The following is a 15184-nucleotide window of genomic DNA, read 5'->3' as shown; positions in this document are numbered from 1 at the left end:
AGAAAGGGTGTAAGTTTCGAATGAGTGGAGGTTTACTGACTTCAGCTGCGTGGCGGCAGTAGCATGCATGTAATACTGGAAAATTTTGCATACCATACGACACACTGTGTGTGCTGTTGTGACGTGATCACCACCTTTGTTACCATACACATTAGCGCCGCCATGTGGCCGAAGTCTGTAAACCTCCACTCATTCGAAACTTAATCCTTTGTGCTTATATTACAACAATCTGCTCACAGATACGTACTTTAACCTCTTGTGTATAAAGGTTTACTTTCCTGACATCTCAAACGGATGACCCTGTATATTTATCTTGATAATAATCACAAAATTGAAGACATTTAACAGACATTACGGTTCTACATATCAATATTGAGCAAAAAATATTTTGGTTCAAATTACGTAATTTTAATTATGCACATAATAAATTAATCCTATCATACAAGAAACTTACTTCCTTGAGGGGGTGAGGAGCTCGGAGGCTCACACATTTTATCACTAAACTTCAAGAAAGCATTTTGTTGTCGAATCTCTGCTTCCTTTGATGTTTATGTAGGTGCAGTTATATAATACTTACAAAAATTACCATCGTTAATAAAGAAAGAAGATGCAATTGTTGTTGCATGACTGTCACAATTATATTCTATCATTCACTAAACGCAAAAACTATTTTGCATAAATGCTTGCTTGGTTATATAGGTTCACTTATATAGTAATTATAATAATTACAAAAATTACCATCATTACCCTCAAATTGTACACCGTCACTGGCATTACTATTATCTCGGAACATAAGTTCCAAGGGGGGATCTGATAGGGCCCACCATGTGAATTTTCTCTCATGTACGTTATCTTTATGATTCTACGAACATAAGTAATACCGTAACAGGTTCCCCTGATTAGAGAAAAGTAGCAAGCCAAAAGCAATAACCTCCTTCGTCGGCCGTTATTCTCTGAAGCATTCAAAGAATACTAGGTCAGTATCAAATCTATCTTCCTGGTTGATTGAAAAGAAGTTGCTGATCAACGGGTATCGGAGAGCAATAACCAGGTGGTGGAAGAAAGGATAAGTTAGAGTGTAACGGGCGACTTGGGGTCTTTGGCTTTGGTACGAGGAAGGAGAAAGATCGGGGAGCTTGAGCGAGTCTGGATAGAGCATTTCTAGGAGTTTTCTCCGAGGATTTCTTCAGCATCGAATAGACAGGTAATATCCTTCTCTAACCATGTTGATCTAAACTGGAAGACATAAAGTCCAAGTTCTTAGTGTTGTGCCATTTCAAGTGTGATAAGTAACCTCTCGCCTTTACCATCGAGTTATCTGCCAAAGGACGAGTGCTCACCAGTGAGGATGAATGATTAGCGAGCTACATCACTCAAGCATAATGGTTAGGATTCTGGTAAGATCCCAACGAGCAACAGTTCGTTACGATACATAAATATTGGGATCATCCTAGGAAACAATGTAATTTATTTTCATTTTTTAAAAAAAACGAATGTTTACAGATGAAAAATAGAAAAACAAGAGGCCGTGGCTATGACAGTCTCCCTTCCCCGTCGGGTAAGCTAGGGTTAAATATAATGTACACTGGACAAAGAAATAGAACAATGTAAATTATTCAAATCTCCTAAGTTTTCAATTTTTTAAAAAAAATGGATGTTCATATTTGCTGGATATCAACTGGTCACTTTTGATCCATTGTCTCAGATAACCAGACAAACTGACTGATGCTGCATGCATCAGTGGGCCTCATCAGTCTATCAAATGTGGTTTTTGTACGTGTGGTCATTTCTATCCATAGTCGACACCAAGGACTTGCAGAACAACATGCCTTTGCATATGGATGCTTTCTTAGCTTTGAATGGTTGGATCAGAGCTCTCGCAAAGTAATAGTGGAACCTCAAAGCAAGTGCTCATGCACTTATGTCAGGTGAGATTGTCACTTTATCTAAAGAAGAGTGTCAACTTGAGGGAAAGCTGCTAATGAATGGAGGGATGAGCTTCGAGCCACGTCCGAAGAACTACAAGCGGCGCGAAAAGTGTGCTGGTCGTAGAATAGGTTATTTATAGCAAACTTTTAAGAGCTTCCCCCCCCCCCACACGCCTCCCAGATGGTCAATTTAAGCTCTGAAAGGACGCTCGGTTATTACTTTTTACAATCTGTCGTTCGTGCTGGCCAAGGCAGTGGAGAGATAGCAATAAAAGGCATCGTAAAGGGCGGAAGCGCTAGACGCGAAACAATCATAAGCTGTTATATCAGTCGTAACTCTTTCGGTTGAGACATTCGGCTGACAGATATGGACGCGGATCTTTTTCCAAAAGCCAGTCAGGAGGCCGAGTGGAGGAGCTGAAGCAACGTTTGAGATTGTCTCAAATTCAGGAAATGCGATTTCACTTTTTGTGGGCTTTTCAGGGTGTTCAAATGAAGTACGTCTTCAAACCTTGAGATTTTTCCAATGGACGCTTTGAGCAGTGGCGCACCAAGGATTTTATTACGGGGGAGGCTGAAACTCAAGATATGATGTAAGGTAAAAGACAAGCCGCGCAGAAATATGTTCGGTGTGAAGATAAGTCCCAACACATTCGTAATTTCGGTCATTTGTGGCATTTGGAGCTGATGTAATGTGATCAGTACCAAATCCCGGTTGCCCCAGATACCCGTTTTTTAGAAGCTGAGTGAACTGTAAGCTGCTACATGCAGGGACATCGATTGAAAAATTCCTACCAGATATTACACCTCAGGAATGTAACCCCGGTCTGACACGTGGTAGTCAAGACGCTCTACCGAGTGGGCTAACTCGGCTCTGTCTGTCACACACGAGAGAAAAAACTTTCCGGTTCTTATCAGAAGTTAGCTATCATGGTAACAAATAATATAAGTGAAATTTTAATTGTGTTTCTAAAACATACAGCGATACATTCACGCATACTGAATTATTAGTTTATATTCGCATTTACGAAAAAGGAGCTGGTATTGTATGGTATTTAACCACCAAAGTTTTCGAGTTCAAGTCCCTTTCTGGACATGGGTGTTCTTCGGCAAGTTTCATTCAGTTCATCAATTTCGTGTAATTATCGCTCATCCTTATCGTCGCGATTATCCGAAGTGTCAGAAAATCGAAGAAAAATAAAGCAAATTAATTAATTTTTATAGTATACCCCGTTGTTGTGATCCGTTTAAATTTTGAAAATCAGCTTTCAATACTTTTTAATCAAACTTAGGTTTTTACTCATGATGTTCAATTATTTCAATGTGATAGTATGCTTATAAAGAGTATAAATGTAAATTTATCACAAATGGGGGGAGTAGTGCTATATCTGTAGCCCTGTACCCAAGAGATCCAGGATTCGGTCCCCAGCGAATATCATTGCTCAGGGGTTTGGATTCCTCTTTAAACTGTATGTCCAGCCTCGATTAACGTTTCTGGAACTAATTGAGCATTTGAGACAATTTTGTTTATTGTAATGGTATTTTTGTTACTTTTCGTCGCTTTGCTGCCACTTATGGCTGATCGCGAGGATGGCTGATGATAGATGAAGTTTCTGGGCACATACAAACCTGACGAAACTCGAACCCTGGAACTTCTGGGGGGAAATCTGAATCTTATGTTGATGTGCTGAATTTTGTGGGGAGCGAGGGGGACACGTGGATAAATTATTACGTCAGCCTTGAACCGGGGAAACGTTTTTTTTAGATTTAAAGATCCCAGTGGACAAATCTCTGTCCAAGCGAGGCACGTCAATTAGCGTCGACTGGTCGTCACAATTCCGAAAATGAACAATTAAAATCTCCATCGTGCAGGACTCATAACAGAGTGCACCATCTCCGGAAATTAAGTTGCGGAGCTGAGCATGATGGGAGAAAACAATGACGAAACGTGCTGTGGTCGCAAGGGCTTATGGGAAGAGCGGATGAATGGCAAGAGGAAATGGACTCATTCTCTGCGGTTCCCGGCAGAGGGCAGCGCTGTTCTAGTGCCCCAAAGCGTTCCTTTATTTCCAGCTCTATTCATAGCATGGCAACAAAGGGAAGGTGGACGTTCTTGGTTGGAGGCTTCTGAATTTTGCTTTTGAATTAGTCTGTCTATTCAACTGCACATTTATTAAATTCAAAGCTGCAGATATACATCGAGATGTCTGAAAATACGGATTTTTTTCAAAATATCACAATGCACGAATATTCTGAAGCGTCGAGTATCTGAGCGACGCTCGCTGAGCAAGATTTTCGCTCATTGAGCAGACAGATCATTAGTTGACGCTGCCTGCTCATTAATCGAAATATCAGTGCCTTCGAGTAATCTGTGACCCATGTTACTGCGTCGAGTGGACAAGTTTCGGTGACTGAAAAGTTATTAATTATGGATATGGTTCATTTGCCTATTTGGAATAAACGACACTTTGAATACAATTACAAAAAGTTTCTTCCTAATTACGAAGCCGTCAGTCACAAATACTTCATTAGCCGCCATATTTACTCAATATACCTTTTGTTACTTTTTGGCCACGAGATCGAAACACAAAAATCTATATATTCTTTGGTTTAAACCTGTAGCGAGCAAGGTACACGTTCGCTCAGCAATCAAGTGAGCAACGCTCGACGATCAACGCTTATTTCTCAGTGTTGCCCACTGAGCGCTCAGATACTTGACGCGCCCCTGGATATAACGCCTTGCAATCAAGTATCATTTCCGTTCGTAGATATTGAGCAGAGGAATAAAGACGAAGGGAAACTGAGGAAGGAATATTAATTAAAAGACACGGGAAGGAAGGAAGATAGAAAGATAAAGAATTGAAGAGAAACACATAGAAGAAAGGAAGAAAAAATTGAGAGAAACGAAGATGAAATTAAGATACTAAATTAAGAGAAACAAAGATAAAAGAAGAAAAATAAACTAAGAGTACAAGAAAATGGGAAACAAAGAAATGAAGAAAAAAAGAGAAAATTAAGGCAAGGAAGAAGAAGAAAGGATAAGTATTATTAAATGAAGTGAAACAAAGATAAGAAATAAATTAAGATAAAGGAAGACATGTAAATAAGAAACAGGAAAAGGAATGGAAGACCAGGAGGAAGGACGTAAGAGAAAGAAATGGATGAACAAAGGAAGGAAGGAATTAATAAAACTAAATGAAGAGAAAACTATGGAAAACATCCGAAGCCGTCGCCGTGATGCAAAAAAAAAATAAACAAAAGAGTTAAAATAAAAGTGAAAGAGGAAGTAGAATTACCTATCCTAAGGGGATCAACTGACCCTCCGTGCCCAAGCTTCCAGACACACTGCAATACTTCTTCGCGTCGACAACACATATTCCTTTGTTTATTTTATTTAGAGCGCTGGAAGAATATAGGAGTGACAGCTGCAGTGGAGTACACAAGGATTTCGAAAGGAGTTCCAACTTCGGAAAGAAAAGAGATTGAATGATAAATATCTCATTCGAAATGAAAAATAAAATCTGGATACATAGGCATTTCTCAAGACAGTGAAACACATTTCTTGAAAACAGTCTGCATTCTGGGCAAACCCTAATTTCGAATATTCGTAACGAAAATCCAGTGCGTATCTGAACAGAACAGATCAGAAAGGCGCTCACGAAACTCGGTACGGTAAGGGAAGAATTGATGGCTCCTGCCACCTAGCGACAGAAACTAAAACTACGTTCTCACTGCGTTGCACAATTGCTGAACATAGTTACCAACCTGAGGGCAAAGTCGCTAAATCTGGTGAATTTGTAATGATGATTGAGGACGAGATTTAGGAATATTTGAGGAACAATTGGTGTTATGGCGACTTTAGCTGTCCTTAGCGATCATTCTTTTCACACATTTTTTTAAGTCGTTTCAAATCAGCGTTTTTCACGCTTAGTTAGAAACTAAAAAAATAACTTGAAAGTGTTCATTTTGCAGAAATTTGTATCCTGTGTGTGTATTTAAAAATAGGCTATTACATTTCATTTTCGTAAAATAATAATCTACCAAAAACTTAAATTTTACCATGAAATCGGCAAATCATGACAACCTCTTCACACTCGTGTTAATGCAAACCTACTCACAATGCCAGCTCCTATGCCACAGCATGCCGCCACGGCCAGGATGTTGAACACGGCGCTGCCAACGATGGTGCCAATGCCAATGTCCCCCTCCGTGATGAAGGTGCCAACCACGTTGATGAAGAGCTCAGGGGCGGACGTGGCCGCCGCCATGAAAGTAGCCCCAGCAACGTCCGCCGACATGTTCAAGGCTGAGGAGAAAGGAAGCAAATCTGTCATTATTATTCTTTAATTTTAATAACAATATATCTACTGTCAACTATGGATATCTCCGAAGTATTAAAAAATGTAATAGTTAACCGCCACAGGGCAAGACAAAGAAAACTATTCCATGCTCAAAGATCATAAGTTTTCTCCTGCAGTGAGAGTGTAGGGTACTGAACGGCTAAAAACTAGCCTTTAACATATTCATGGACACAGGCAGGGCACTGAAGAAAATATACTCGCATCAACAAGTGCATAGCAAACTGTAAATATTGTGTATATATAGATGATCCTTTGGTATTCTCTTTTCTAGCGTGTAGAGTATATTATGTTCAACGTAACTGGGATATCAATCCTGTGCTGAACTATACTGATCGCAGGAGCAAGTGGCGGCTGACCTACATAGCGCCACCTGTCCACCAATCGTGTCCGAGTTGTGTGGCTCGATGAGTGTCAACAACCTGAGTTGCGAAGTAAAAGCTGTATAGGTAACATCGCTCTTCCGTTACAACGTTTCCAAGCGTACAAGATCAACGAAGTTGGTAATAACGTGTGTTTTATATAGCGTATATTGATACACTTTTAAGTTGAATTGTATCTCTGCAAATATGGCGTATAAAGAAAAACTGCCGGAGTACTAATTGCGGTGAGTGTACGTCTGTTTCCGTCAGTTGTTTTTATTAGCTTGTTTGTGCAGTGGTTGGGTGTTTTGCGTACTACGTTTCCGTATCTTGTGTGCTACTGTACAACTTGTATCCAGTAAGGGCCCTGATCAAGAGGCCCCTACCCAGGATTTTATTGAGGGAGGGGGGCAGGCCCATAGGCGAATTTAAAATAAATGTTCTCTCATATTATACACTGTGTATATATATATGTGTGTGTGTGTGTGGGGGGGGGGGGCGTATAGGAGAGGGTGGGTAGAGAAATTTGCTCATTTTGTTACGAAATATTGAAGAACAGCATTTTCTAACTTAAATGTATGCAACCACGTGACAAATATTTACAGTTGACACTGACATTTTTTTCTGTCGGAGAGCGAAAAAAAATTGTATGATAGGAATAGACTGTATGTGTGCATAATGCAAACAATTTAAATAGCCTACGAAAAGCAACATATGTGTGTGTGGGGTTGATAGATGAGGGTTCACACCCATCTTTCAAAGTCCCTTACTTTCACAGGTATTTTACTGTACATAACTGTGTAATGATTTAACATGCTAAAAAATAAGAGTTACACTTCAACTTTGTAAGTTAATCAAATGAATCACGTTTGTTGAACATTTTTGAAAATAAATGAAAAATAAAATGAAAACCTTTCTATAAGCAATATTACCCAAAAAGGAAGATGGTTGGGAAGATAAAACGAAACGTGTTTCCGGTTACAAATTCTGCCAAGCAAATGTCATTTAATTCCCCTACTTTTCAAAGCTTTTTTTTAAAAAAAAATACTTGTTTCCAATGATCTCAGTCCTAGCCTTGTTTTCTCGACTCCTCCAGTTGTCGAGGACTTTGGAGTCGTTGCGAATCCTGTAAATAAATTATCTGATGGGAACGGCTAAGTGACTTCACCCTGGCAGTGTGTCTGCTGGCGTAATATTGTTTCTATGGTGTATTTTCGCTTTTAGAATCTTATTCGACAGTAAAAATAAATGCCAGTGGCAACCAACAAGCTATTAAATGGGGATGCATACATGTGTGATAGAAAATGCCATTAGCAACGCTCGTAGGATCGAATTCTTTGGCCTTGATGTCTTCTCTACTGTGAAAGTTGTCTGTTGTACGGTCTGTTGTATGTTCAAGACAATTACAAGTAGAAAAGAAGAAAAGTTACAGAATTTCGTAAATAATAATGTATTTAATTTCTTGAGTGATTTTTACAAATAACAATATATGTTAAAAGTACTTCAGGTAATTTTTTGCCCCAAAAATCTAGCAACGATTCTGCTGCGAAGTGGATTCTCCTATCTACATAATATTAATTAACCCTAAGCCATTGAGTGGCAGAATTGACATCAGTTACAGAAGAACCCCGATGTCGGAGAAAGAAAACTTTTTTTATCCTTCTGCTCAGTGGTGGCGAAAGGGGATCACAGATCTTGCGGTGCGGGTTGATAGCTAAATGCCCCTTATATGGTTGGTTTTGTATTGCAGTCATTGAGGAACCTTTCTTTGATAATGTAAAGAGTATAGAAAATTCCCCTCTATTCTAATTATGTGAAACATTGTGACACTGTAATAGAAGAAACCATTCAACAATCAAGGGGTTCCTATTTGTAGAGTGTTAAACAACTGTTTTTGACTCATAAAAAGTTCAGACAATTTTAATAATGTGCACAGTATTCTACAGAAAGTCCTACATAACCAGTACAATGTCTGTAGTGGCAGGAGAGTCTTTCTTCTCTTATAGCAAGGAGTGTCCGAGCCGAGGCGAAAATATCTGGGCATGGATTAAAAGGAATGGACTGTCCCGACTAAATCGGAACGTCTGATAGCCTTGCATCAATGGTTATAGAACTAAAATAGCACAATATTGCAGACTTCTAGATCCTGCCTCTGTTCAGAAAGGACAAAATCAAAATTAATGCAAAATTTGAAAAACCATCAACGTAATTTTTGAAAGTTTTTATACGTTCATATTAATTTTTTCATAGCTCGAGGGGGGGGGCCATGGCCCCACTAGCCTCCCCCCTTCGGTTCGGACCTGCCGATCAACTATCTCTCCACCTCTTTACTGTACAATTAATCATGTTTCTCCACGACTTGGCTTCAGGCAGCAAAGATCGGGTGTGAATATTTTTTCACGGTTTTCGAGCCATTTACAATCAAAGTTAAGCTTTCGTGACTTTCCGAGTCATTCCTCGGCTAAAAATACATTTTTCCTCCCGTGTGCGTCACTGGTGACGTTAACGCTGGCGATTAATATAGCAAGAGACAGCAAGGCATTGTTTGCTGTTTACTGACGAAATGATCACTCCATTGTCCAACTCTTGCCGTGCATGCATTTGCAGGGGAGCGAGGCGAGGGACACCGTTACTCCTGCACGCGCGGTTAGGCACGCTCAAGATTTGAACGAATTCACGTTCTTAACTGCTTGTTGCTGCTTCTTACGTTCCGTTATCTTCTGTCCAGGGACGGCATCGGTGAAATTATTACGCTTAACGCCCACAGAGACGCGGGGAAACGCGGCAACAGAATTTCTGTTGTCTGCTTCTATTGAAATCAAATGGTGTAACGCCCACTACAGCTAAACGCCCGAAATTTCTGTGCCAGAAGTCTGCAAGATATCTTAAAGGTTATCGCCCAATGAGACGCCGGAAACGGGTCTGTTGCCGCGTTTCTCAGCGTCTGAGTGGGCGTTAAGCTTAAGCCATTCTTTTTCATATTTCCAATATTTTGTACGTCGCTACTCTTCCTCTCGGGTAATTCGCGACGACGAGGATGAACTGAATACTAAAATTGGTAAACGCTGTAAGTGCCAAAACAATTCAAACACTGTTTCCCACGTTAAGCTGTGAAATGTGCCTTGCTTTATAATGTGGTAAACGTGAAAAGTGGCTGGTAGCCCTCTAAGTAGTTCAAAGGGCGTGCAAAGAGGTCACTAGTTTGAACGTTATTACGGGCTGATGTTCTGAACGATGCGATTTCTCAACACTTTCGCTTTTGGCACTTATAACGTTAACCACTTTTAGTCCTCAACTGATGAACAAACGATTCAGCTACGCCTTACCCATTGACTTCGAATCGCGCGACGCTGACCACTCTGACACGGAGGTTGGCTTGGCCTCCCGAGCAGGCTCAATAAGTTATTTTATTAAGGTATTGATTTAACTGTTCAGAATCCGTGGCAGAGTGTTTACCATAACGCGCTACGGCACCAGGTGTCCCGAGTTCGAATCCAGAACTGGGCGTTCATTCTTAGCGTCCCTGGTACTGTCAAAATATACTGATTCTCTGCGTATAAACATGATAAATTTGTATACTCGTCGAGTCGATAATTGTTAATATTCTTCCTATTATAAGGCTTTTCTGATGGCGTAATGTTGGCCTCTGTGGCGGAGTGGTGAGCACAGCGCTCTACAACGCTAGAGGTCCCGAGTTCGAATCCAGGTTCGGCTTCGGACATGGATGTTTGTGTTAGTCTTTCTTGAATGAAGAATAAAATAATACTAGTAAGAAATAGTGGTAACGTCGTCATCTTGTAATCAAGGGGTCCCAGGTTCGATGCCCGGTGGAGGCACATTGCACAGTGATTCGGATCCCACATTAAACAGCAGGTCCCGATTAGCCTATCTGAGCATAAAGCGGACTTAAAGGATTGAAAAAAGATCTCATTCTTCCTATTGGATTCATGTACGAGAATTTTATTTTAAGACAATTCAGTACGAAGGTAAATCATTTACGCGGACGAAATGTGTTGAACCCAGAAATATAAATACACAATAGTAGTACCTTAAATGCAATGTGTGATTTGTATAATAGGCTTACAATTAGTAACCGGACCTTAGAATTCTCATTGATATTCAAAGTTGAGAATCAGAATTATAATTACGCATACATTGTACTCATTTTCGTACCAATGTTTTATCTTCTAGTATATTCTAAAGTTGTACATATTTATTAAAGATATGCAATTACTGCACAAGTTTTTGTTATTGTATGGTGAGACACAAACTAAAGATCCCATTAGTTTATCTGAATATATGTGCAGCGTCCTCCGGTTGGACACCAGCCGTCACAAACTTAGTCCGCTACTCCTTTTGTCGGGAACATGAGACTCTTAGTCATCAGGGTTTGCTGGGTAACAAGTATAACAACACCAATATCTGAAATTATACACTGTTGTAGGTTCACATCTGATTATGCATTTCAAACCGCATACACATAGATAATCCTTTTCTTCAGGATAACATCTCAAAGCCGGAAGAGGTGGAAATATCAATTCTCTTAACATTTCATAAATCATAAATAAAGCACTAGAACATTCAATACTAACGTTGAGCAATTCACTCACATATCGCGAAAGTCTAATTACATAATTAATTGTTTACTTTCAACTCATCGGCAAGAAGAAAACCGAAAACTATTCTTGAATTTTCCCAGTTTCCAAGTTCTTATTGATTCCTCCCCTTCTTTTGTCCAACACAACCCGTCCTTAGTTGAAAATATCCAGGCGGGTTCATAAACTTCCTCTGTCGAGATGGAAAAATGACGTCCACAGTAACAGATGACGGATTTGAAAACATATGTGTACAAGTTACAGTAACAAATTTAACAGTCTAACTATAGTCGTCTGTGAATCTGAACATTATTTGAAATAATAAACATTTTAAAAATCTTCACATTTGACAAATATAAAACCTTAAACACTAACGTTCGTTACATACGTGATTAATTGATTACTTGCAACATCTGTGTATGCATGTTTGTAGCATGGTAATTGTATTGGTTCTGTCTGTATCTTTTTGTGTACAAGCCTTCCATAAGTTGAGGTTTTGCACCTCTTAAGGGCAATAAATAAGTATACAATGAGATTAGTTGTTACCTTGGCATATCCTGTCGACCGCAGGGACGAAGTACTTGTCGCAGACGATGGCCAGAGCCACGAACAGATAGACGGACACGATGACGTGGACAGCAACAGCGCCCCCTCGCCTCTGCTCCACCGTCAGCATGTCGGAGGGGAAGTCTGCGATGGCGGGGGGAGTGCAGTTCATCTCCAGCCCCAGGAGGTGGCGACCTAAGGAAGTAGAGACAAGTTGATGAGAAATCATTATAACAGTGAAAGGTGATTAAGATTTCAGCGCCCGATGCGAGAATAGAATATGATGCTCCTCTGCCAGGAAGTCATTCCCGCTCCCACCCCCTTCCTTGGGCAACGATGTTATTCTTCCTGCTTACACCAGGAATTTTAAAGAAATTCAATTTCGGTCCAGGGGAGACAATCAACAAGCATAAATGGGTTCTGGACCGTAAAGAACCTTTATATCTGTAAATGATTACAATTCGACCCAGGAACCTTTCTCGCGGATCTATTTACGGTCCAGGAACCTCTTTTTCAGGACCAATTTCAATTCGGTTCAGAAACCTTTTCTCACTGAAACAATACGCAACTTGGACCGAATTTAAGTTGGTTGTGCGAGAAAAACGTTTCGGTCCTGCAGCGGATACCAATAGAACCCAATGGAATTTATGGGTAGCTGGACCCTTAAGAACCCTGGTTTACACTTCTATTACATTTTCACGCGCAAAAAAACAACCCATCGATCCCGTTAAGAACTTCAAAAACATTCTATTGATATTGTCTGAAGTTCCTCTACAACACACCCTTCTTCAAAACACCGAAAATGCTATCCAGCCAGTATTTATTGTAAAATAAGACACTATAAACGTAACGATTCCATCCTCTAACAGGGTCTCCTTCAAACAAAGATTCAAAATAAAAACTAACATCTAGAAGGACTAATGGATAGAGGCGAAGGAAATGGAGAAGAAAGGAGAAGACATAATGAACTGGAATTGGAGACTCAGGATTAACAAACAATGGAAGAGAGTGTTAGAAAGAGTGGAACGGATATAGAGAAAGGAAAGGAAAGACGAGAGAAAAGCGAAGAAAGGAGGAGGAAAGAATCTTTGTCTTAAGAAGAAACTGTTAGGAGGAGGAAACGTTACGTTTTATTAAACATGGAAAGAAAACTTTTTCTTTTGTCTTAACTGTAGTAAGTTTACTTAAGACAAAAGGTCGAAATATAGACTATTCCATCTCCGCTGCGAGAATGTAGGCAAATGTAAACAAACGCACGTGGCGTCTGAAAATTACTTGTGGCAGCTTTGCAGGAATCTTACCACTCAATGTATCTGCTACATTGAAGTTCTGCACAGCTATTACCAATATATTCTTGGGCAAAATAACGCCTGAACTAACATGCACGAAAGGAACTATTTCTCAAAGATCACGTGGTTCTCTTAGATTAGAAACGCCCAAAAACACTGCACAGCACATGGAGATAGTCTTTTTAATTTTTTTGTGTTCATAGCTTTTGTACCGCATCACAAACCGCAAATCTGAGTCCACAAATAAATGTATGAGTAAAACCTAGCCTGATTCGATATATCATGTGGCCAATTTACCATTTGAAAACCTTGACTTGAATCCAAGATGGCGGATTTCAACATGGCGACCATGTTGCGGTTATATCTTTTCTTTGCTTCATGATCAGATATGAGATTTTTCATTCCCTTACTGAAATATAAGTGTCCTGTGAATTTTGATTAGTTTGATTTTAAATCTACCTTATACACAGAAAAGCTAATCGGGACTAGACACAGTTTTCCAGTGGGATCCCAACAACCGGGTATCGAACCGAACCCGGGACTCATTGATTACAAGCCTAATTTTGACTACAGATATAGAGCGAGATAAATTACAATTATGACCGTATCCAAACCCGTCCTAGTGTTTTTCCTTGTCAAGTCACTCATTCCAAATTGCTCATATTTTAACAGAACAGATTATGAATTATAAGAAATTGAAAGTGGAAATTTTTTCCTGTACCATTCAGGGAAACTAAAGACACACTAAAACCAACAAGGAAAATCGCAAGGTCTGAATATCGTGAAGTTACGTCACGGGTGTTCCCAGAGTTACGCGTACAAGATACGTACGCGACAGGTAAAGTTATCGTCCATATTCAGGATGTCCTTAGCCTTTTTCGAAACGTGTGCTACGCCGATTATAAGTAATTAGCGTAGCGAAATATATCTGCAGAGGCATTTCTGTACAAGGACATATGTACATGCGAAACGGAATATCGAAGATTAAGTTATCCGGGAGTAAATGTAGTTGTCCTGAAATAAAATTCATGCATGGAAGCGTTGACGTGTTTGTACACCCAAAAGCAAATCTCCCTACTACTTCCATCCTCATCCCTTTGAATAGTCAATTCCATGCACACTCATATCCACATCCACACATCCTCACAATTCAGTTTCCTTTTCAGTATAACATTCCAATTTTCTATATTTTACATCAAGGCCTAGGCGTGGACTAGGCCTTGATGTAAAATATCCACAGAGGGGATTCATGACGCGCGTGCGTCATGGGAATTTTTTGGGGGGACAATTTTATAGTTTAGCTACAAATTCTGGAGCGAATTTACAATATAGAGAAAGTCTCCAATTTTGTTAATTTTCGGTATACTAACTAATTTTGACCTCCTAATCACGAATCTGTTGAAAAAAACCGGGGGTCACGTCTGAAAATTTGGAAAAAAGCCGCTTGAATTTTCTTTATATATAGGTGTATATGCGTAGTTTTACGAACAAAAATGTAATCTCCTGTCATTGTGTCCAACTACGCCGTTGTTTTACAAGAAAATGATTTATGATGTTGAATTCTATTACGATCCCTATTTTTTTCGATGAATTTAGGGGTGAAATGAGTGCTAATGGAACCTAACCTAACAGGCCTAACCTAACCTTGTGTGAATGGTTCATGGGGCTACCCGTGGATGGTTTTTGGGGCTAACGGCAATGGTTTGTGGGGCTACCCGTGGATGGTTTTTGGGGCTACCCGTGGATGGTTTGTGGGGCTACCCGTGGATGGTTTGTGGGGCTAATGTCAATGGTTTGTGGGGCTACCCGTGGATGGCTTTTGGCGCTATCGAACAATTTTTGTACAATTTCCAGACGTGACCCCCGGTTTTTTACAACAGATTCATGATTAGGAGGCCAAAATTAGTTAGTATACCGAAAATTAACGAAATTGGAGACTTTCTCTATATTGTAAATAAAGGTAAAGTGCTCCCCTGTGCTTAGCACCACGCCATGAAGGCGTATAGGGGGTGTGGGGGTAACGCCCCACACTTTCTTGATCCGGTCGTGAGTGGGGGTGATGTGATCAGCATCACGCCCCTGACCGCCTTTACCCCCCAGGGTTTC

General features: G+C 40.0%; 1 protein-coding gene across 1 annotated transcript in view; it reads right to left on the bottom strand.

Annotated features, from left to right (window-relative positions):
* LOC145978588 (sodium/potassium/calcium exchanger 3-like) overlaps window positions 1-15184 on the bottom strand; it is a 93322-nt gene that overhangs the window by 28839 nt on the left and 49299 nt on the right. Inside the window, exons 2-3 of the mRNA XM_083111297.1 lie at window positions 11790-11984; window positions 6047-6234 (exon numbers count right to left, since the gene is read on the bottom strand). Coding sequence (XP_082967423.1) covers window positions 6047-6234; window positions 11790-11984 — 383 coding nt within the window. The remainder of the gene's footprint in view (window positions 1-6046; window positions 6235-11789; window positions 11985-15184) is intronic.

This window comes from Lepisma saccharinum, chromosome 25 (genome assembly GCF_977018435.1).
Source record: "Lepisma saccharinum chromosome 25, izLepSacc3.1, whole genome shotgun sequence".
In the NCBI taxonomy this organism is placed as follows: Eukaryota; Metazoa; Arthropoda; class Insecta; order Zygentoma; family Lepismatidae; genus Lepisma; species Lepisma saccharinum.
The sequence above is the reverse complement of the archived record's forward strand: the minus strand, read 5'-3'. Positions and strand labels throughout refer to the sequence as shown.